Genomic DNA, 25183 nt, shown 5'->3' with positions numbered 1-25183 from the left:
ATTTTATTCTATGATAGTGTTGTTACAAAATAGATTTGTGTTGACTGTGATTAGGGCATGGGAATATAACAGCATCTGCTAGGCTAAATTAACAAACTAGGCATGCATAGCTCACCGCATGATCCTCAAAACCAAAGACTGACCAAACTCATGTTTCTAAAAGTGAATTCAAAGGCACTGTAGAATGTATAGCCTAATTAGGCATTTTTCGTTTCATTACTATTTAATTCTAAATAAGAATTTTTTATACAGCCTAAATGCGAAATGTATAGGCATGTTGTTGAAGTGCTGTTGTTGTGTTGTTGAAATACTGAGCGCTCCTGCCAGCCTGTAGCATGTCACAAATGCTTCACAATTTATTTCTTAAATGGAAGGCTATAGCCTTGAAATAATAATATATCCTAAATAATTCATTTTCTTTCCTTCTTAGGCTACCTGGCTTGCTCCTGACTGATTTAGAGTTTGTATGTTGTTCAATACCCTGTTGAAATGTTGAACGTCAATTGATAGTGACAGAATCACACATTACTTCCCAAGCGAAGTAAATGTTTTGTCTCCTTGACTATAGGTTGTAGCGCAGCCTCTGAATGTCAGAGACAAACCAAAGATATCCCATATGCGTCAGAGTCACGTCTTTCCTCTGCATTTTACAGCTTGTTTTTAGCATTGCAGACTAAAGCATCATTAAAGATCACTTTATATAAATCAGGTCCATTAAATCTTTTCAAAATCTTAAGCTATTGTAATCAAAATCTTGTAACTATTTTTGCACTATGGCCTATTTATTTATTGCCTTACCTCCTTAACTTACTACATTCGCACACACTGTATATATATTTTCTGTTGTATTTTTGACTTTATGTTTTGTTTACCCCATATCTAACTCTGTGTTGTTGTTTTTATCGCACTGCTTTGCTTTATCTTGGCCAGGTCGCAGTTGTAAATGAGAACTTGTTCTCAACTGGCTTTAATGCTTTTAGCCATTTTCTTTAGCAAAAGCCACAATACCCTCACAAACCCTCACATACCCCTTCAATTTGAGCCCTGGTTTCAACTTAAAACACCAAGCCCTTCACTGACTAATTGGCTGATAAAACCTATGGATAGTAGACTGATTTGGTCTGTCAAACAGGTAGGCCTACCTCATATTTCTTTAATAGGAAGAAATAGGCTCCAAAATAAAGCGCTCTTGTTGTTAGTAGCTTAAAGTCAAATTATGAATGCTTAAATGAATTAGGCCTTCTCAAATTAGCCTACTTTAAGCACCCATGCGCTGTCCATCTCCACGGCTGCCACTTCATAGTAATGTAAGTTATGTAAATTACTTGAATATGACTTATTGTGAGGTCAATAACTCTGATAAAGAGCTTCATTATAGGCAACGAAACAGTTTTTATTCAAATCTATTATAGCAGTAGCAAGCTTACCTCCGGTCCTCCTTCTCATCTCCGGGCTCTCCCTCTCAAACTGAACAGGACATCAGTAGGCCTACTTTTTATTTTTTGAAGCCTTTGACTCGCTTCTTTAGGCAGCACAAAATTGTTTATTTACATCAGCAAGAGCAGGGCAGGCCAGGGCTCATGATTGGGATAGCCTATCCATTGCAGTGTGTAATGTAGTGTAGCCTAGTTTTATATACACCATCCCAGCAGCGCAAAAACTCGAAGGAATGACATTTTCGTAGAAATATAACTTCGCCCTGTGCTTCTCCGAGCATGCTCTTCATATAGCCTAGGCCTATAGCCTATAGTATAGGCTATGGATAATTTGATTGAGATCATACTAGGCGCACTTGATATTGCGTGTCCATTAGAGAATCAGGGATGAGGGGCAGCATCGAGCACACATTGAGATATAATAAGCAACTAATTCTCAAACACTGAGCATTATGGGGTGTGCTCCCTCTGTTGTTTCCTGAAGTCCAAGATCAGCTCCTTCATTTTGTTGACGTTGGGGGAGAGGTTATTTTCCTGGCACCACTCCGCCAGGGCCTTCACCTCCTCCCTGTAGGCTGTCTCGTCATTGTTGGTAATCAGGCCTACTACTGTTGTGTCGTCTGCAAACTTGATGATTGAGTTGGAGGCGTGCATGGCCACGCAGTCATGGGTGAACAGGGAGTACAGGAGGGGGCTGAGTATGCACCCTTGTGGGGCCCCTGTGTTGAGGATCAGCGAAGTGGAGGTGTTGTTTCCTACCTTCACCACCTGGGGGCGGCCCGTCAGGAAGTCCAGGACCCAGTTGCACAGGGTGGGGTTCAGACCCAGGGCCCGAGCTTAATGATGAGCTTGGAGGGTACTATGGTGTTGAAGGCTGAGCTATAGTCAATGAACAGCATTCTTATAGTTATTCCTCTTGTACAGATGGAATAGGGCAGTGTGCAGTGCGATGGCGATTGCATCGTCTGTGGATCTATTGGGGCGGTAAGCAAATTGACACCCACCATGAGCTTCCACAAAATTTGCCCCTAAGAGCCAAACAAAACCCACACCAAACTTAAAGACAGGAAGCAAACGAAAAAGTTTAGCAAAACAAAAACAGGGAAGGTCAGACAAAGGAATGTTTTTTTTCTAGAACTCAAATAGGGAGCACCAACTAAAAGTGTTGACCCTCCACATCTCTCAAGACAATTGGAGCACTGGGCCAGCCACTCTTAAATATCACCTGGGCCAGAACAGGTGAAACACCTTCTGACTAACGAGATGGAAAAGCCAGCACAGGTGTAACACATACTGACTAACAAGGTGACACCAATCGGTGCGCCCTATGAGCTAATGTGCTATATGGGCTAAAAGTCCAACCTCAAAACATAAATAGAAAAACCAAAACCTGTAACAACTATAAGGTGTGTTTTTTAGCTCTTCTAGCTGTGCCGTTGAGGAACTTGAGCAAGCACACTTGTAATTGTTTTGTTTGGAACACAACCCTACATCCCCGACATCGCAATACAAAAGCTGTCCATTATAAATCGCAATCTGGGTCAGGTGGGCATCATTTGAAAGCCTGTTCTATTGCCAACATGACTAGCTACATTTTTTTAAACGATGTTACAGTGTTAGGCTTTCACAATGCAATTGAGGGAAACAGATCCACATTTTGGTGCGCATAGAAAGGAGCCGTGAGTGCATTCAGCTGCGTGTGCCCTGGCGAATTTTCATCACAATTGACAAACATAGGCTCATTCTGTTCAGAACAACCCAGGGTATGACGCCATGTAATCTTGTAACTGTACATCAAACATAGTGATCATAAACGTTGACACTGTATATGACAAGTTTTATGATATGGAAATGTGAAGTGCATTTGGAATCACGAGTGTTTAGCTTGTGTGTATGACATCAAAGCGGTATTTATTATCATCCTCAACGTCTTTGAAAATATATCGAGTCCTCTTAAGTTACAGCATTTCCCTCACTCAGACAACAAACATTTAGCTAAAGTTGCCCAATTAGCGGTAGGTATGGGGGCAACTTCTTGTAGCGCGAGGTGCTCATGTTCAGAGCGGCTGTCAGTCAAAACCTATACAGCGCTGTGAAGTGCAGAGACAGAGCTCTGAAGTCATGTATTGCATGTTACTGTACAGCCACTGCATCCAATTTAGCCGTTAATCAGTGCCCAAATATGCAATTTTCAACCCATATATATATATATGGGTATGAGTGTAAAGGGCTACAAAATATATGAATACTGTACTTTATTCTCATTGTTTACTAAGATTCCCGAGAGCTAGTATGTGTGTGAGCACAGCAGAGAGAGCTGAATATGATATTTTAGTCCCCTGCCAGGCTTAGGATGGCCCAGAAATCCACTACACAAGTGGAAGGAGGACAAAGTGTTACCCAGAGATAAGCAATAGAATGTTATGTCCCATAGGTTTTCCTCTAGTATTTTTGATAGATTTGGTCAACTATTTCTGGTTCTGTCATTTCAGTGCACACTGCAGAGCAGACTCAATCAGGCCTAGAACTTTCTCTCTGCCAAAAGGAGATGGATAGTTGGATAACTAATGCCAGGTTTGGGTCCTTTGGGACCTAACTTTTTTTGCGTCATTCTAGAGACTGAGTCATCATAACTAAGTTTTGTTTTGTTTATGTAATAATGGTTCACAGGAAGTTTCCAGTAGTTTTTGGAAGGTCACAACGCCAAAAAGTTTAGTAACCAACTGCCTTAAGTAGTAAACAGTAACCAAATACTTATCACGAAAAATCATTTATGAAACCTCTGCAAAGCTCCACACAGAATTGATGTATTCCTGTGTAATTTACAAAATCTCACTGTGTTATCAGTTTGAGGGCATGCAGCAGAAATTGCTTGTTCAGCTTTGCAAAGTGAGGGAGGGAGGATAGATAGGTTTGCGTGGGTGGGAGTCACATACAGGTTTGTCTGCCTCTGTTTCCTGCTGTTAAGATGTGATTGGCCTCTGGATAGAGGGGAAGTGTGAATTTTTTGTTTTGTTCTTAAAGGTGCTGCTAAAGTGTGATTGACCTGTAGGAGGTGAACTTTAGTTTTGGTCTTAAAGGTGCTGCAAAGGTGTGATTGACCTGTCTAAGGTGAAGTTTTGTTTTGGTCTCAAAGGTGCTGTTAAGGTGTGAGTGGCCTCTGCAAAATAGAGGGGCCAGGTGAAGTTTTGTTTTGGTCTTAAAGGTGCTGTTCTGTCTGTTTGTTTTGCTGTTCCAGAGCATGATGAGTGTGTGAGTGGACTGCACAGCTGCGACCAGAATGCCCTCTGTTTCAACAAGGTGGGAGGGCACAGTTGCTCCTGTAAGCCAGGATACACTGGTAATGGCACCGTCTGCAAAGGTAAGCTCCACTGACCAGAACCACACACAGACAGATACAGTACAGATAGTCTCTCGTAGACCATTACTAACCATCCAAAAAGTATGTAATTCATTTACAGTGAGGGAAAAAAGTATTTGATCCCCTGCTGATTTTGTACGTTTGCCCACTGACAAAGAAATGATCAGTCTATAATTTTAATGGTAAGTTTATTTGAACAGTGAGAGACAGAATAACAACAAAAAAGTCCAGAAAAATGCATGTCAAAAATTGTATAAATTGTTTTGCATTTTAATGAGGGAAATAAGTATTTGACCCCCTCTCAATCAGAAAGATTTCTGGCTCCCAGGTATATTTTATACAGGTAAAGAGCTGAGATTAGGAGCACACTCTTAAAGGGAGTGCTCCTAATCTCATCTTGTTATCTGTATAAAAGACACCTGTCCACAGAAGCAATCAATCAATCAGATTCCAAACTCTCCACCATGGCCAAGACCAAAGAGCTCTCCAAGGATGTCAGGGACAAGATTGTAGACCAACACAAGGCAGGAATGGGCTACAAGACCATCGCCAAGCAGCTTGGTGAGAAGGTGACAACAGTTGGTGCGATTATTCGCAAATGGAAGAAACACAAAAGAACTGTCAATCTCCCTTGGCCTGGGGCTCCATGCAAGATCTCACCTCGTGGAGTTGCAATGATCATGAGAACGGTGAGGAATCAGCCCAGAACTACACGAGAGGATCTTGTCAATGATCTCAAGGCAGCTGGGACCATAGTCACCAAGAAAACAATTGGTAACACACTACGCCGTGAAGGACTGAAATCCTGCAGCGCCCGCAAGGTCCCCCTGCTCAAGAAAGCACATATACAGGGCCGTCTGAAGTTTGCCAATGAACATCTGAATGATTCAGAGGAGAACTGGGTGAAAGTGTTGTGGTCAGATGAGACCAAAATTGAGCTCTTTGGCATCAACTCAACTCGCCGTGTTCGGAGGAGGAGGAATGCTGCCTATGACCCCAAGAACACCATCCCCACCGTCAAAAATGGAGGTGGAAACATTATGCTTTGGGGGTGTTTTTCTGCTAAGGGGACAGGACAACTTCACCGCATCAAAGGGACGATGGACGAGGCCATGTACCGTCAAATCTTGGGTGAGAACCTCCTTCCCTCAGCCAGGGCATTGAAAATGGGTCGTGGATGGGTATTCCAGCATGACAATGACCCAAAACACACAGCCAAGGCAACAAAGGAGTGGCTCAAGAAGAAGCACATTAAGGTCCAGGAGTGGCCTAGCCAGTCTCCAGACCTTAATCCCATAGAAAATCTGTGCAGGGAGCTGAAGGTTCGAGTTGCCAAAAGTCAGCCTCGAAACCTTAATGACTTGGAGAAGATCTGCAAAGAGGAGTGGGACAAAATCCCTCCTGAGATGTGTGCAAACCTGGTGGCCAACTACAAGAAACGTCTGACCTCTGTGATTGCCAACAAGGGTTTTGCCACCAAGTACTAAGTCATGTTTTGCAGAGGGGTGAAATACTTATTTCCCTCATTAAAATGCAAATCAATTTATAACATTTTTGACATGCGTTTTTCTGGATTTTTTTGTTGTTATTCTGTCTCTCACTGTTCAAATAAACCTACCATTAAAATTATAAACTGATCATTTCTTTGACAGTGGGCAAACGTACAAAATCAGCAGGGGATCAAATACTTTTTTCCCTCACTGTATCTCACTCAATTACATTAATCATTACTAAGAAACATTTGTAAGAACTGTAATGATATATTAAATCACATTAGAAAAGGAGCCCATCGATTGTATCCAAATACATACTACAGTCCTAAATAAAAAAATATCTAGCTAAGTTAATGTTGAATAATGACTGTGTGGTACCTGTGGTCCTCTAGCGATGTGTGACGGCCTGTGCCAGAATGGAGGAACCTGCATCTCGCCAAACAACTGCATCTGCCAGCAAGGCTTCACGGGGAAGAGGTGTGAGACAGGTAAGACATTCTCTCTGCCCAGTCTGCAGTCCTCTAATTTAAACACTGCATCAAGACTACACAGAATAGACAGTAGGAGGGAAGAGGTGAGCCGTGGAGTTTTCTAGATAGATTTGATTTGTATTTCAAGAAGGAATGACTCAAGATGAGACGTTGTTTGCTGAAAATCTTAAGATTATACTTTCAGTGTTATCATCACTTTGGTGCCAGAGTGTATTTCATTCTCTCAATATAACAGCCAGAGTTCGGATCCTCAGAGCCCATGATGTCATCTGCATGCTTGTTTAAAATACTTATTGTAGCAACTAGCAAATGTCTTGTGTTCAATTGGAAGACATTTCACTGAGACATCAAATGAGACTGTTGTCCATTCTAAGTGTTGGCCCTATCTGTACTTACTGACCGTTTTTACACGCTCACTGTAAAAATGACGTGATACACTCTCAGTGATGTAAAGTTTAAGTAAAAATACTTTAAAGTACTACTTAAGTAGTTTTTTGGGGTATCTGTACTTTACTTTACTATTTATATTTTTTACTACTTTTACTTTTACTTCACTACATTCCTAAAGAAAATTATGTACTTTTTAAATATTTAAATATTCCCTGACATCCAAAAGTATTCATTACATTTTGAATACTTAGCAGGACATGAAAATGGTCCAATTCACGCACTTATCCCTGGTCATCCTGACTGCCTCTGATCTGGCGGACTCACTAAACAAACATGTTTCGTTTATAAATGATGTCTGAGTGTTGGAGTGTGCCCCTGGCTATCCGTAAATTCAAAAAACAAGAAAATGGTGCCGACTGGTTTGCTTAATACAAGGAATTTTAAATTCCTTTTACTTTTGATACTTAAGTATATTTTAGCAATTACATTTACTTTTGATACTTAAGTGTATTTAAAACCAAATACTTTCAGACATTTACCCAAGTAGTATTTTACTGGGTGACTTTCACTTTTACTTGAGTCATTTTCTAATAAGGTATCTTTACTTTTACACAAGTATTACAATTGGGTCTTTACAAAAAGCACCAGTCTTCAGTTTCCCCAGAACCATTATCCATAAATACATGGCTCTTACTTTCTCAATTTCCCCTATTCATCCTCCTTCATCTCCTGTGTGGCTGGGTTCTGTTCTGTGGTGACTAATGAGCTAGTTTCTGTTCCAATGGGCCATTTGAGGATTTGAACTGCAGTCGCAGCACTATGGGAATGACACTGTGTGCATCACACCTGATATTAATTACAATAGCTCACTAACACTGACACACTGTGCATTATAGTGCATCATTTTCATCTTTGGCTTGGCCAAGCATTATATTTGATTTGATTTATTAGGATCCCAATTAGCCAACGCCTATGGCGACAGCTAGTCTTACTGGGGTCCGACACATAACGAAAAATACATTACAGACAAAAGACTACAATTCACATACATTTAAAAACATTAACATGTAGTGTGTAAGTTGACTATGCAAACAATTTGGAATTTCCAATACATTAATGTTTCTTATAAAAACAAGAAGTGACGCAATCAGTCTTTTCTCAACTCTTAGCCAAGAGAGACTGGCATGCATAGTATTAATATTAGCCCTCTGATTACAATAAAGAGCAAGACGTGCGGCTCTGTTCTGGGCCAGCTGCAACTTAACTAGGTCATTCTTTGCAGCATATAACGGGACAGTAATCAAGATAAGATAAATCTAGAGCCTGCAGGGCTTGCTTTGTGGAGTGTGGTGTCAAAAAAGCATCTCTTTATTACGGACCTCTCCCCATCTTTACAACCATTGAATCTATATGCTTTGACCATGACACTTTACAATCTAAGGTAACACCAAGTAATTTAGTCTCCTCAACTTGTTCAACAGCCACACCATTCATTACCAGATTCAGCTGAGGTCTAGAACTTAGGGAATGATTTGTACCAAATACAATGCTCTTAGTTTTTAGAGATGTTCAGGACCACTTTATTACTGGCCACCCATTCCAAAACAGACTGAAACTCTTTGTTAGGGGTTTCAGTGACTTCATTAGCTGTGGTTGCTGATTCGTATATGGTTGAATCATCAGCCTACAAGGACACCCATGCTTTGTTTAATGCCAGTGGCAGGTCAATGGTAAAAATAGAAACGAGTAGAGGGCCTAGAGAGCTGCCCTGCGGTACACCATACTTTACATGTTTGACATTAGAGAAGCTTCTATTCAAGAAACCCCCCTTAGTTCTATTAGATAGATAGCGATGAATCCACGATATGGCAGAGGTTGAAAAGCCATAACTCATACGTTTTCTCAACAACAGGTTATGGTCAATAATATCAAAGGCTGTACTGAAATCTAACAGTACAGCTCCCACAATCTTCTTGTTATCAATATCTTTCAACCAATGGTCAGTCATTTGTGTCAGTGCAGTACATGTTGAGTGCCCTTCTCTATAAGCACGCTGAAAGTCTGTTGTTAATTTGTTTACAGATAAATAGCATTGTATTTGGTCAAACCATTTTTTCCAACAGTTTGCTAAGAGCTGGCAGCAAGCTGATAGGTCTGCTGTCAGAACCAGTAAAGGCTGCTTTACTACTCTTGGGTAGCAGAATGACTTTGGCTTCCCTCCAGGCCTGAGGACAAAGACTTTCCTCTAGGCTCAGATTAAAGATATGACAGATAGGAGTGGCTATATAGTCAGCTACCATCCTCAGTAGCTTTCCATCTAAGTTGTCAATGCCAGAAAGTTTGTAATTATTGATCGATAACAAAAAATAATCCACCTCTCCCACACTAACTTTACAAAATTCAAACTTACAATGCTTGTCTTTCATTATTTGTTTTTTTTATGCATGAGTACAATGGGTCACTGTTCGTTGTTGGCATTTCCAGCCGATGTTTGCCCACTTTGCCAATTAAGTAATCATTAAAATAATTGGCAACATCAAATGGTTTTGTGATGAATAAGCCATCTGATTCCATAAAAGATGGAGTTTAATTTGTCCTTCTGCCCATAATTTCATTTAAAGTACTCCAAAGTTTTTTTCCATCATTCTTTATATCATTGATCTTGGCTTCATAATACAGTTTCTTCTTATTTTTGTTGAGTTTAGTCACATCATTTCTCAATTTGCAGTAAATCGGCCAGTCAGATGTGCAGCCAGACTTATTAGCCACTCCTTTTGCCCGATCTCTTTCAACCATACAGTTTTTCAATTCCTCATCAATCCATGGAGCCTTAAAAGTTCTAGCAGTCAGTTTCTTAACATGTGCATGTTTATCAATAATGGGAAGAAGCAATGTCATAAATTCATCAAGTATAGCATCTGGATGCTCCTTATTAATCATATCAGACTAAAAAATATTTTTTACATCATCCACATAAGAGTCACAGCTTTTGGAACTTTGGCTTTCCTGGATATAGCCACTATATTGTGATCACTGCATCCAATGGGTACGGATACAGCTTTAGAACAAAGTTCTACAGTATTAATAAAAATGTGATCAATACATGTGGATTATCTTGTTCCTGTAGTGTTTGTAAACACCCTGATAGGTTGATTAATAACCTGAACTAGATTACAGGCACTGGTTACAGTGAGAAGCTTCCTCTTGAGCGGACAGCTTGATGAAAACCAGTCAATATTCAGGTCCCCAAGAAAGTAGACCTCTCTGTTTACATCACTTACAGGCATTTCACACATATTATTTAGATACTGACTGTTAGCCCTTGGTGGCCTATAGCTACACCCCAAAAGAAAAGGTTTTAGATGTGCCAGATGAACCTGCAACCACACCACTTCAATAACACTTGACATATGATCTTCTCTAAGCATTACAGGGATATTGGTTTGAATATACAGTGCCTTCGGAAAGTATTCAAACCCCTTGACTTTTTCCACATTTTGTTACGTTACTGCCATATTCTAAAATGAATTTTAAAAAATGATCCTCAGCAATCTACACACAATACCCAATAATGACAAAGCGAAAACAGGTTTTTAGAAATTTTTGCAATTGTATTAAAAATAAAAAACAGAAATACATGATTTACATACAGTACCAGTGCAAAGTTTGGACACACCTACTCATTCAAAGGTTTTTCTTAATTTTTACTATTTTCTACATTGTAGAATAATAGTGAAGACATCAAAACTATGAAATAACACATATGGAATCATGTAGTAACCAAAAAAGTGTTTAACAAATCACAATATATTTTATATTTGAGATTCTTCAAAGTAGTCTCCCTTTGCCTTGATGACAGCTTTGCACACTCTTGGCATTCCCTGAACCAGCTTCACCTGGAATGCTTTTCCAACAGTCTTGAAGGAGTCCCCACATATGCTGAGGACTTGTTGACTGCTTTTTCCTTCACTCTGCGGTCCAACTCACCCAAACCATCTCAATTGGGTTGAGGTCAGGTGATTGTGGAGGCCAGGTCATCTGATGCAGCACTCCATCACTCTCCTTCTTGGTCAAATAGCCCTTACACAGCCTGGAGATGTGTTTTGGGTCATTGTCCTGTTGAAAAACAAATGATAATCCCATTAAGAGCAAACCAGATGGGATGGCGTATCGCTGCAGAATGCTGTGGTAGCCATGCTGGTTAAGTGTGCCTTGAATTCTAAATAAGTCACTGACAGTGTCACCAGCAAAGCACCCCCACACCATCGCACCTCCTCCTCTATGCTTCATGGTGGGAACCACACATGCGGAGATCATCTGTTCACCTACTCTGCGTCTCACAAAGACACGGCGGTTGGAACCAAAAATCTCAAATTTGGACTCATCAGACCAAAGGACAGATTTCCACCGGTCTAATGTCCATTGCTGGTGTTTCTTGCCCCAAGCAAGTCTCTTCTTATTGGTGTCATTAGTAGTGGTTTCTTTGCAGCAATTCGACAATGAAGGCCTGATTCACGCAGTCTCCTCTGAACAGTTGATGTTGAGATTTTATTTGGGCTGCAATTTCTGAGGCTGGTAACTATAATGAACTTATCCTCTGCAGCAGATAAGTTGTAATACATTTTAGAGTAAGGCTGTAACCTAACAAAATGTTGAAAAAGTCAAGGGGTCTGAATACTTTCCGAAGGCACTGTACATAGTAACACCTCCCCATAAGCATTCCTGTCACTTCTATAGATGTTATATCCTTGTATTGCTACTGCTGTATCATCAAATAAATTATCTAATTGATTCTCAGAACTCGCTGATGTATGAATGTTGTCTGATGTTAGCAAGTTATTGATTTCATGAACCTTATTTCTAAGAATACATACAATATGGGCTATTTTCAGCCCTTTCCTGGGTAGCTTATCATAATATGGAAAAGAGCAAACAAAGCAAAAAAACAAAACAAAAAAACATTCAGCAGTCCATTAATCAGTTGGCATGTTTGTGTCGCCAGGTGGTAAAAGTGCGTTGCTGTATTCATTTATACCCACTAGACGGCACTGTCCCTTTAAGAGATTAATAAATAAGGTGTGCAAGTGGTTATGGGATTGAGCATGCACAGTGTGTAAGAGTGAGAGCAAGCAATTACACTGGAGAGATGTTGAAATCAATCGTGGGTCCAACATTACTTTAGATTGACATGAGGATGTTAGCTTCTTGCTAGCTGAACACCAGTGCTCTCATAACCACGTTGTGGAGTTGATGATAACATTATTTGAAGCTGCTGTTTGGGTGAGATGAGGATCTACTGTTCCATGTGGGGTTAGGGTATCACGTGGACAGTGTGTTTAAAGCAGAGCCACTACCGGTTATGTATTTCACTTTGTACTTATTGTACTTGGATTGTTTTATGCACTTTAATAACAGATTTATTTCACTTGATAGTGATTTAGACTGAACTTTACTTCATGGTGACTTCATCTTGTGGTGATTTCCCTTCTACATGATCCTATTTTAAATTTAAACTTTGACAGAATAAACAACCCCAAATTAGTTTGTGTCCTGTGCTGGGTTTACTTTCCAGGGCTACACATTTTTGTACCAGGAGTGGGGCTCTGATAGCTTTGTTAGGGTAGTGAAGTGCATAATTACGGTAGTGGTGAAGAGTGGTACGGGACCAGAGAGACCTGACGAGGGATGGTGCCAGGGGATCTGAGAACGGACAGTGAGGCCTGCCTGGGGTTGCTGTGGAACTTCTGTAATCAGACTGCCTGGATCCAGAGAACGCCGTGATTGTAGATCATTGCCGACCATCGCAGAGGACCATCTGCCATCATCTCCATCTATCCAGCAACTTTCAGAGACTGTTTCTACTCTACAGTATATCCTTGAACTGAGTTTGTGTGCAAACATTTCACAATATCAGAGCCAGCAGGTGATGGTGACCACGATGGTGGTGAGGGTAACCCTGTAGTTGACTTACAGTCACAGATTTCAGCGCTAAATAGGAAACACGATGAAGCAATGGCAGCTATTGCCGCTCTGGGTAATGGGTCCACAAGGTCATATGTGTATGTACCTAGAGAGCGTCAGATCCAGCCTTTTAGATTTCTAAGGATGGTCGGTTAGTTGATGAGTTCATTGATGAGGTTGAACGTGTAATTCGAGCCAGAGATCAGAGGACTGATGAAAAGGTAGATTTCATATTGACTCTGTTGAGGGGGTCAGCCTTAGAGGAAGTGCGGTTACGCATGGGTGGGGAGTCAAAGCAGCCCAGTGACCTCTTCTCGTATCTAAGGGGGGCTTATACAGAAAAGCGCAGTGCATCTCAGCTGTTGCACACCTTCTATGGCCGCCATCATGGAGAGGGAGAAGATTTTCGTGATTACTCACATGCACTCTCGCAGATACTTAGTTCAGTACTGAAACAAGAACAAGACGCCATTCCCGAGGATAAAGTTGATAAAACGGTCAGTAACTAGTTCATTGAAGGCGTCATAGAACCTGCTCTCAAGAGAGAGCTGCGTAAGTTAGTCAGGAAGAGGCCTCAGTCTAGTCTGTTTGATGTATGTGAGGAAGCCATCACCTGGTCACTGGAGGACCAGCCCAGTAACACTAAGGTTGTCAAGAGTAGTAAAGTGGTGTGTGACAAGACAGTGAGGGATTCTCAGTGTTCTGCCATTGATGTACAGGAGAAACCAGCTGTCTCATTGGAAGATGTTCTTAAAGTGGTGGCAGAGCAGAGTAAAGCCATTGGGGAGCTAACAAACGCAGTCTGGGTTCTTGCTCTGAACAAGGAGAAGACTGGTAATGATACAGGTGGGAAACCTAGAGCCAAACCGAAGTTTACTGATGATGGTCAGCCAAATTGCTTCAAGTGTAAAGGGGTGGAGCACATGGTTAAGCAGCGCACAAATAAGAGCATGTCAGTAAATTAGTCCACTACCACACAAGCTGCTAAGTGTGCAGGAAAACTAGCATCCTCGGTTGCCAAGAGCTGGGCAATTCGGGGAAAATGTGTATGCTTACCCGTCAGTACTTATAGTCGTGACAGGTTTCTGGAGTATGCAGTGGGCAAATGTCCAGTTGTAGATCTCAAGATTGGGGGGGTCGCCGCAAACTGTTTGCTGGATACTGGGAGCCAAGTCAGCACTATCCATGAGTCATTCTTCAGAGAACACTTATTAGGGGAAGATGAAGACATGCTTTCTACAGCAGGATAACTGCAGCTAACGGGTTGGACATCCCTTACCTAGGTTACCTTGAGTTAGACGTAGAGACCATGGGGACAACTTTACCCGGGTGTGGCTTCCTGGTAGTCAAAGATCCTCCGCAGTCACAGACTACAGTACCAGGTCTCCTTGGAATGAATATCATCAGCAGATGTAGACAACTAGTCCATGCTGAGTTTGACACAACTCTAGGCTGTGAGTTGGATTCTGATTGGAGAGAAGCCTTTCAGCGAGTACAGAAATGTGATGTAATTGAAAAGTCTTCAGCTGCCTGTGTGGCTGGTAGGGATACTGTACATGTACCTGCGTCTTCCGTAGCCACAGTCTATGCAAGGCGACTTAAAACTCTCTCGGGAGACAGCACTAGGATGCTGTTGGAGCCAGCTAACACACCGTTGCCATGTGGTCTCCTGGTCATTCCCACACTTGTGAAGTCAAAGAGTCATTTGTTTTCAGTTCAAGTTGTAAATTTATCTCAGGAGAATGTGTCGTTGAACCCTAGGACCCGACTTGGCCTTCTGACTCAAGTTGAGTGTGTTGACAGTGATCAATGTGAGGTGCGGTTCGAGCGTATCTCTGCCGACACAGAAGAAGTGACTGTTGACAGAAAAGAAGGTCAAACATCTGACAGTGACATTCAGTTGATATTGGACAGCCTACACATCGGTGGAACACAGGAAGAAACAGCCGCGCTAGCTGCTCTTTAGGCCAGTTACTCAGACGTGTTTGCTTTCCAGGATGAGGACCTGGGTTACACTGATAAAGTCAAGCACGAGATTAATTTAATCGATGACACACCAGTAACACAGCCCTACCGCCGTATTCCTCCTACACAGTACAAAGAGGTTAGGGAGCACATCATCAAGCTTCTGAAGAAGGGTGTCATCCAGGCGAGCTCTAGCTCATACGCTTCCCCTGTGGTCCTAGTGTCAATGCTGAGGTGTATGCGGCGGTGAAGTCAGGCGCAGGACACAGAGGATCAGTAACGACTACTTTACTTTCCAAAGTAAAAATACGCACAAAACAAAAGCCTCCAAACACAAGAGGAGAAATGTACGCGGAGTGCCTAATAAACAAGATGGTCAATGCCGAACATACATACAAGAGACGCGGACAATAACACACAAAGGCAAACATAAAACAAGGGAACTTATATGGTACATAATCAATACAGAATACGAAACAGGTGTACCAACTAGACAATACAAGACAAACATCGAAACATCGAGCGGCAGTAGCTAGTACTCCGGGGACGACGAACGCCGAAGCCTGCCCGAGCAAGGAGGAGGAGCAGCCTCGGCGGCATCCGTGACACCTAGTCCATAAAAGTGATGGGAGTCTTCGTCTATGTGTTGACTATAGGCGACTGAACGCAAAAACCAGACGTGATGCTTTTCCTTTGCCTCGCATCGACTAAAGTTTTGATGCCTTTCACAGTGCAAAGTTATTTTCGACTATTGATCTTGCCTGTGGTTACCATCAGGTTGCAGTGCAAGAAAGTGACAGACACAATACTGCATTTACAACTCCTTTTGGCCTATGGGAGTATCTTAGGCTGCCGTTTGGGGTTTGTAATGGGCCTGCAACATTTCAACGACTCATGCAAGTTACTATGAGTGACCTAGTCTTTCAGATACTGTTAGTATACTTTGATGACATACTCGTGTTCTCTCTGACGTTCTAGGACCACTTGGAGAGACTTGAGACAGTTCTGAAGAGACTGAAAGAGACGGGGTTGAAAATAAAGCTTGAGAAGTTCCTTCAGCAAGAAGTATGTTTCCTTGGGCATCAGATTTCAGCAACCTGTTAGCTGCAGTTATCTTAAGCCATCCTGCTGTAGAAAGCATGTCTTCATCTTCCCCTAATAAGTGTTCTCTGAAGAATGACTCATGGATAGTGCTGACTTGGCTCCCAGTATCCAGCAAACAGTTTGCGGCGACCCCCCCAATCTTGAGATCTACAACTGGACATTTGCCCACTGCGTGCTCCAGAAACCTGTCACGACTATAAGTACTGTCGGGTAAGCATACACATTTTTCCCCGAATTGCCCGGCTCTTGGCAACCGAGGATGCTAGTTTTCCTGCACACTTAGCAGCTTGTGTGGTAGTGGACTAATTTACTGACATGCTCTTCTTTGTGCGCTGCTTAACCATGTGCTCCACCCCTTTACACTTGAAGCAATTTGGCTGACCATCATCAGTAAACTTCGGTTTGGCTCTAGGTTTCCCACCTGTATCATTACCAGTCTTCTCCTTGTTCAGAGCAAGACCCCGGACTGCGTTTGTTAGCTCCCCAATGGCTTTACTCTGCTCTGCCACCACTTTAAGAACATCTTCCAATGAGACAGCTTGTTTCTCCTGTACATCAATAGCAGAACACAGATAATCCCTCACTGTCTTGTCACACACCACTTTACTACTCTTGACAACCTTAGTGTTACTGGGCTGGTCCTCCAGTGACCAGGTGATGGCTTCCTCACGGACATCAAACAGACTAGACTGAGGCCTCTTCCTGACTAATTTACACAGCTCTCTCTTGAGAGCAGGATCTATGACGCCTTCAATTAACTGGTTTCAGACAGTTTTATCAACTTTATCCTCGGGAATGGCGTCTTGTTCTTGTTTCAGTACTGAACTAAGTATCTGCGAGAGTGCATGTGAGTAATCACGAAAATCTTCTCCCTCTCCATGATGGCGGCCATAGAAGGTGTGCAACAGCTGAGATGCACTGCGCTTTTCTGTGGGTGCGCTCCACCTCAATCTTCCTGTGGTCCATCAGTTTCTCCGAGATCATTTCCCCTACTTTGTCCTCCGTCCAGGTCTCATGCTGAGATTCTGAAATTCCGTAAACAACCATGTTGTTACGTCTTGATTGTCCCTACAGATAATCTGATTTCTCCATCATTGTTATCATGGATTCACATACAGAACGGATGTCCTCTCTCAAGGACGTACAGATGTACCGCTATGCATCAAACTCATCCTATATCCATCGATTGTATTCTGTTTTCGTAGATATTTGCAGTGGCTTATGTGGGAGCATCATGTGAAAGGTGCTCATGTAGCAGATTAATGCTCCTTATACCTGATCTATACAACAGATAATTTGCTTTCAGCCTGTCGTACATAGAGAATAGCTGTCAGGACAAGACAACAGTGAAAGCTAATAGAAATCAGAGGCATGACAGTTTGAAACTCTGTTTCTCAGGCTCTCAGTCAGGGCAAACAGAGCAGAAACAGAGAGCTGCTGAGCTGCATGTATTGATTACACATAAAGGACCTTTACGAGGCGTACCCTTTTACTGCCTGTCTTAAAGCAAATTACTTTTCTCAAGGTGCTGTTCTGTCCTGTTCTGCTGAGGACGGTCTGAATGGAAGGCTAGAACGGCTGAATGGAAGGCTGGAAAGCTGGCTGGCTGGCTGGTGTTAGGAGCATAAAAACCATGATCTCTTGTCCACCTCTGCAGTGGACCAGCTCTGATGACCATGTATCCTAGTAATGATACGGTCAGAGCTCTCAACCATTTCATTACCTTCACTAGGCTGGGCTTTGCCTTCACTAACTTTTCTCTATAGAATCTGGAACATTCTGTTCTGTGGAACAAGGAACAGTTGCTAGAAGGGGAAATTGAATTGTGAGATGTTCTTTTCTTTTTCATAGAACCGTTTAGAATGGAATGCTTAAAGCATAATTAGTGACAAACAAACAGTTGTGGTGCCCAATGACTGTCAGTCTAATCACAGAATGAAGGGAAACTGTGACGATGATGTAGAGCTCAGGCCTCTGTTTATTTTGGCTCCTATCTTCCCAACAGTTAATCATCAACGTTGATTATAACTCAAACAGTAAAGGTTTGAGGACACAAACACACTCCAAAAGATTCCCAGAGAGGGTGGCTCAGGTGACAAGGCGTTTGTCACCGCTTCTGCAGCTGTCTTTCTCTTCTCCTATTTCCAGAGCTGTGCCTTCCCCCTCTGTCTTTCCCGCGTTTCCACTCTGTCTCCAGCCCCGTCAGGCTTGTGACAGCTCTTGTCCTCATGTGCCATGAGTGCCCTCAACACAGAGCTGGAGCCACCTCTGGAGGCCTCTGGCCACTGCTACAGTACTGCAGAGACCTCACCAGGCAGTCAGTCCGTGGATAGACTGGAGGAGTCAGTCCGAGTCGTCATGTGTCTCTTAACACAGTGACATGTGCTCCCAGAGAGAGCTCACTCTGCTGGATAGGAGCAGTTCATACTGGAGTTCATACTGTTCACACTCCTAATGTAAAACTCCACAGTACTCACTCTGGGAGAGAAATAGAGGGATGGCGAGAGAGCAGAGCGAGAGAGAGAACAGAGAGGGAGAAACAGAGAAAGAGAGAGCGATGGAAAGAGAGTGAGCGAGAGAGTGAGGGAGAAAGGGGGAGAAACAGAGAGAAAGAGAGAGAGAAAGTGAGAGAGAGAGACTAGGGAGAGGTGGGGGTAGGGTTAGTTCCATCCATCCTGCCTGTGGAGCGAGGCGGGTCGAGGTCGAGTAAGGCGGTGGCTGAACATGGAAAAGCTTTCACAGCGGCCCGCTCCCCACACCGACCCACTGAGCTGCTTTTAGTTTCCCCCCCTGGGACACACACTGATTCCAGAACAGTGTCAGGCTGCCTGCCTGTGACAGCTGAGAGAGAGGTCCTAAAATACAGAGTATAGACACACACATACACACACACGCACGCATGCAGCACAAAGACATTTAGGGACCAGGGAGAAAATGCAAAACATAAAAAAAATTCAAGTTAACACATTTTATTGTGCAAAATGTCCAAATGACCGGTTGAATGGAAATAGAAAGCTGTGAAAATGACAATGTCAACATGTTTCTGATAAGAATTAAGTTAAGCTTGGACGCATATTTTATGTGGTTGAAATACTATCACCTTTTGTTTACATTTACGTAGACGCTCTTATCCAGAGCGACTTACAGTTAGTGAGTGCATACATTTTCATACTGGGCCCCTGTGTGAATCGAACCCACAACCCTAGCGTTGCAAGCACCATGCTCTACCAACTGAGCTACACAGGACTTTTATGATGCTGGTAAAGGTAGCACCTCTGCGCATTCACATTTTCTTAAGATGCTGAAATAAATAAATAATATTTCTCCACTCTTGTTCCCGAGGCAAGATTTACATTTGGTGTATAATTTTACTGCAAGAAATGCTTAATTCTGCAGGAGTTAATATTAAGGCTATGTGAGAGGTTATAGATCTACAGTTAGTGTCCAGATTTCAGTTTCCGTTGAGCCCATCTGAACAGTAGGCTACAGTTCCCTTGATGTGCCGTAGGCCCATTTGAAGTAAGTCCCCATCTTGTGACTGTCGAATTTGCACAGCGCCTCACAATCATCACACATAACATTCACTGCTATCATCCTCTTTTACCACTTCACTAAATCTTTCCCAAACATTTCTTTCTGGTCCTCCCTTCTCTTTATTTTCAAATCTAAATTTCGCAGCTTTTCTCTTATTGAATTAAACTCCGACATTGTCCTTACTTTTTCTGCCCATTCCCAAAAGCATTTGGCTATTGGCGTGTAGGTTATTTGGCAGGCATCCAGTTAGGCCCTAAAGGTTAGGCTTACGAACCAAAGCCAGAAAGACTAAAAATAATGAAAGAAGAATCTCAATGTAGCCAATAGATTTTGCACAATAATTATACATTTATGTTTTTCTAATGTATTGTTTTCTCTTTATTCAACCCGCCCGCCCGCCCGCCACCCACACAATATTTCATGACCCTAAACCCGGCCACCCTGCGAATATAACCCAGGCATTACTAGTGTGTGTATGTCTCTGTGGCATATCATACCTGTACAGAGTGATGGGCCGGTGGCACGTTGCACTGACTGACAGCAACACACGGTCAACTCTGACACAGCATGCATTATTCAGCATATGGCTGCTATGGGGAGGCTACTTACAGCTAGGGATGTACAGGAGTGACCATGATATGGCTGGCGTATTGCATAGTTGATTGATATGCACTGTAAGACTTTTCTGTAATTTCAATAGTAAAACACTAATGAAATCACTGTAAAATACCTTAAATGTGTTTTACAGAATTAATGCTGTAGATCACACTGCATTATGGGAAAAATGCTGAAAAATACTGTTATTAACTGTAATTGGAAGCCTCGTAAAAATTACTCTAACATACTTTATTTCTTTACAGTAATAGCTTATGCCTACAGTAGATTAACATTTTCAGTTTTAGGCGTCAATCTCATGCTGTCGGGGTGAGACGCATAAAGCTCAGTCCATTTTAGTAAAAAAAATAACAATAAGAAAATCACCTAGATAATAAATTGTTGTAATGATAATATAATAATATAATATGCCATTTAGCAGACGCTTTTATCCAAAGCGACTTACAGTCATGCGTGCATGATGACTTCGCTGTACTGTAACCTCTGGGTGCCATAGTGAAAAAAACGGATTTATATCAGATTAGTGACAGTTATGTTTGCACCATTACTATAGAGAAAATGGCTAATTTATAGGCCAAACAGTTCAAAACATATGACCCATATTACCGGCGCAACATTTTTTTTCTTTCTATAGCGACAGTAGGCTATTATACAATAAAACTAACAGCAATGTACCGTATCATTAATTTCAGTAAATCGCAATGCACTCTGGGTGATTTTAGATGTAACTGGTAAATTATACAGTAAATTCAGAACATTACTTTACTTTAAATAAGTACTGGATTTCAAATAGTACTGTAATTCCACAGTACCCTACCGTATTTTTGCACCAAAAACCTTTTGACCACTAGTGGGTGCATGCTATTGTTGTTTCTGACATATTAACCTATTTTGAGGAGTGCCTTGTAAGAGGCTACATTTGTTTTACCCGTGAGTGAGAGTGCTGTAACAATTTAACTGGAATGTGGCGCCAACAGTTAAATGTGTATGGGGACAGATTGGAGTGGAAGCGAGCGGCAAACATTTAATAGTGGAGTATTTACCATGTCCTTGGTCTGTTATGCCCTGTAGTCACCAAGTTTGGAAGCCTTTTAAGGCCTCTAGAAGTGCAAGTGATTCATACATATTTGGTGTGTATATATATATATATATATATATATATATATATATATATATATATGCTACCGTTCAAAAGTTTGGGGTCACTTAGAAATGTCCTTGTTTTCCATGAAAACATACATGAAATGAGTTTGAATAGGAAATATAGCAAAATGAATAGGAAATGTAGTCATTGACAAGGTTAGAAATAATGATTTTTAATTGAAATAATAATTGCATCCTTCAAACTTTGCTTTCGTCAAAGAATCCTCCATTTGCAGCAATTACAGCCTTGCAGACCTTTGGCTGTCTAGTTGTCAATTTGTTGAGGTAATCTGAAGAGATTAACCTTTGCTTCCTGAAGCACCTCCCACAAGTTGGATTGGCTTGATGGGCACTTCTTACGGTCAAGCTGCTCCCACAACAGCTCAATAGGGTTGAGATCCGGTGACTGTGCTGGCCACTCCATTATAGACAGAATACCAGCTGATTGCTTCTTCCCTAAATAGTTATTGCATAGTTTGGAGCTGTGCTTTGGGTCATTGTCCTGTTGTAGGAGGAAATTGGCTCCAATCAAGCGGCGTCCACAGGTTATGGCATGGTGTTGCAAAATGGAGTGATAGCTTTCCTTCTTCAACATCCCTTTTACCCTGTACAAATCCCCCACTTTACCACCACCAAAGCACCCTCAGACCATCACATTGCTTCCACCATGCTTGACAGATGGCATCAAGCACTCCTCCAGCATCTTTTAATTTGGTCTGCGTCTCACAAATGTTCTTCTTTGTGATCCGAACACCTCAAACTTCGATTTGTCTGTCCGTAACTCTTTTTTCCAATCTTCCTCTATCCAGTGTCTGTGTTCTTTTGCCCATCTTTTATTTTTATTGGCCAGTCTGAGATATGGCTTTTTCTTTGCAACTCTGCCTAGAAGGTCAGCATCCCGGAGTCACCTCTTCACTGTTGACGTTGAGACTGGTGTTTTGCGGGTACTATTTAATGAAGCTGCCAGTTGAGGACCTGTGAGGCGTTTGTTTCTCAAACTAGAAACTCTAATGTATTTGTATGGTACATAAGAAGTGCCCATCAAGCCAATCCAACTTGTGGGAGGTGCTTCAGGAAGCATGTGGTGAAATCTCTTCAGATTACCTCAACAAATTGACAACTAGAATGTCAAAGGTCTGCAAGGCTGTAATTGCTGCAAATGGAGGATTCTTTGACAAAAGCAAAGTTTGAAGGATGCAATTATTATTTCTATTAAAAATAATTATTTCTAACCTTGTCAATGACTACATTTCCTATGCATTTTGCTATATTTCCTATTCAAACTCATTTAATGTATGTTTTCATGGAAAACAAGGACATTTCTAAGTGACCCCGAACTTTGAACGGTAGTATATATATATATACAGTGCCTTCGTAAATATATATTTTTTAAAATGTTACAGCCTTATTCTAGAATTGTTTTTTTCCCTCATCAATCTACACACAATACCCCATAATGACAAAGCAAAAACCGTTTTTTTTGTTAAAATATTTGCTAAGTATTCAGACCCTTTACTCAGTACTTTGTTGAAGCACCTTTGGCAGTGATTACAGCATCGAGTCTTCTTCGGTATGACGCTACAAGCTTGGCACATCTGTATTTGGGGAGTTTCTCCCATTCTTCTCTGCAGATCCTCTCAAGCTCTGTCTGTCAGGTTGGATGGGGAGCGTTGCTGCACAGCTATTTTCAGGTCTCTCCAGAGATGTTCGATCGGGTTCAAGTCCGGGATCTGGCTGGGCCACTCAAGGACATTCAGAGACTTGTCCCAAAGCCACTCCTGCGTTGTCTTGGCTGTGTGCTTAGGAAGGAAGGTGAACCTTCGCCCCAGTCTGAGGTCCTGAGTGCTCTGGAGCAGGTTTTCATCAAGGATCTCTCTATACTTTGCTCCATTCATCTTTGCCTCGATCCCGACTAGTCTCCCAGTCCCTGCTGCTGAAAAACATCCCCAACACCATGCTTCACCGTAGGGATGGTGCCAGGTTTCCTCCAGACGTGACACTTGGCAGTCAGGCCAAAGAGTTCAATCTTGGTTTAATCAGACCAGAGAATCTTGTTTCTCATGGTCTGAGGGTCTTTAAGTGCCTTTTGGCAAACTCCAAACAGGCTGTCATGTGCCTTTTACTGAGGAGTGGCTTCCGTCTGGCCAGTCTACCATAAAGGCCTGATTGGTGGAGTGCTGCAGAGATGGTTGTCCTTCTGGAAGGTTCTCCCAATTCCACAGAGGAACTCTAAAGCTCTGGCAAAGTAACCATCGGGTTCATGGTCACCTCCCTGACCAAGGCCCTTCTGCCCCGATTGCTCAGTTTGGCCGGGCGGCCAGCTCTAGGAACAGTCTTGGTGGTTCCAAACTTCCTCCATTTAAGAATGATGGAGGCCACTGTGTTCTTGGGGACCTCCAATGCTTCAGAAATGTTTTGATACCCTTCCCCAGATCTGTGCCTCGACACAATCCTGTCTCGGAGCTCTACGGACAATTCCTTCGACCTCATGGCTTGGTTTTTGCTTTGACATGCGCTGTCAACTGTGGGACCTTATATAGACAGGTGTGTGCCTTTCCAAATAATTTCCAATCTATTGAATTGACCAGAGGTGGACTCCAATCAAGTTGTAGAAACATCTCAAGGATGATCAATGGAAACAGGATGCACCTGAGCTCAATTTCAAGTCTCATAGCAAAGGGTCTGAATACTTATGTAAATGTAAAATTTTCTACAAACCTGTTTTTGCTTTGTCATTATGAGGTATTGTGTGTAGATTTCTGAGTTTTGTAAAAATGTAATCCATTTTAGAATAAGGCTGTAACGTAGCAAAATGTGGAAAAAGTCAAGGGGTCTGAATACTTTCCGAAGGCACTGTATATGTATGTATGTGTATATATAGATATGTAACTGCCAAAATAATGGAAATCATAGAGTAAATGAGGGATACGAGGTATACTGAAAGCAGGTAATTCCACACAGGTGTGGTTCCTGAGTTAATTAAACAATTAACATCCCATCATGCTTAGGGCCATGTATAAAAATGCTAGGCAGGCCATTATTTTGGCCACTGTGGCTATGCCCCCATAGTGGTCACTAAATGGATTTGATGAGCATGAAAATGATGTAAACCATGTTATGCCATGGTCGTCTCAGTCACCAGATCTCAACCCAATTGAACACTTATGGGAGATTCTGGAGCGGAGCCTGAGACTGCATTTTCTACCACCATCAACTAAACACCAAATTATGGAATTTCTTGTGGAAGAATGGTGTCGCATCACTCCAATAGAGACACTTGTAGAATCTATGGCACGATGCATTGAAGCTGTTCTGGCTTGTGTTGGCCCAAATCACTATTAAGACACCTTATGTTGGTGCCGACCTGCTTGCACCAATCCCATGCAATTACGGAAATACAAACCAGTCTCTCCTCAGTAAATGTAATTCATTCATTCATTATAATTACCGTATAAATATTACTATATTGGTACAGCAAAACTGATTACAGTAACATGCTATACTGTACATTTACAGCATTATACTGGCAGCGGAGTTGCCAGCAAATTACTGTCATTATATAATACAGCTGGGTTGCTGTAATGATTACAGTAGGCTCATTTACAGTATAATGCTGTATTGTACAGTCTTGGTCAAACGTTTTGAGAATGACACAAATACTAATTTTCACAAAGTCTGCTGCCTCAGTTT

At 42.0% G+C, this 25183-nt stretch overlaps 1 protein-coding gene across 1 annotated transcript in view; it reads left to right on the top strand.

Annotated features, from left to right (window-relative positions):
• LOC311135349 (protein kinase C-binding protein NELL2a-like) overlaps window positions 1-25183 on the top strand; it is a gene marked incomplete at its 5' end in the record, with an annotated part of 110545 nt that overhangs the window by 54819 nt on the left and 30543 nt on the right. The window contains 2 exons of the mRNA XM_084169296.1: window positions 4675-4797; window positions 6683-6778. Of these exons, the coding sequence (XP_084025422.1) occupies window positions 4675-4797; window positions 6683-6778 (219 nt within the window). The remainder of the gene's footprint in view (window positions 1-4674; window positions 4798-6682; window positions 6779-25183) is intronic.

Source organism: Coregonus lavaretus (assembly GCF_964263955.1).
Source record: "Coregonus lavaretus genome assembly, chromosome: 9".
Lineage (NCBI taxonomy): Eukaryota > Metazoa > Chordata > Actinopteri > Salmoniformes > Salmonidae > Coregonus > Coregonus lavaretus.
This window is presented reverse-complemented; position numbering and strand designations above follow the sequence as displayed.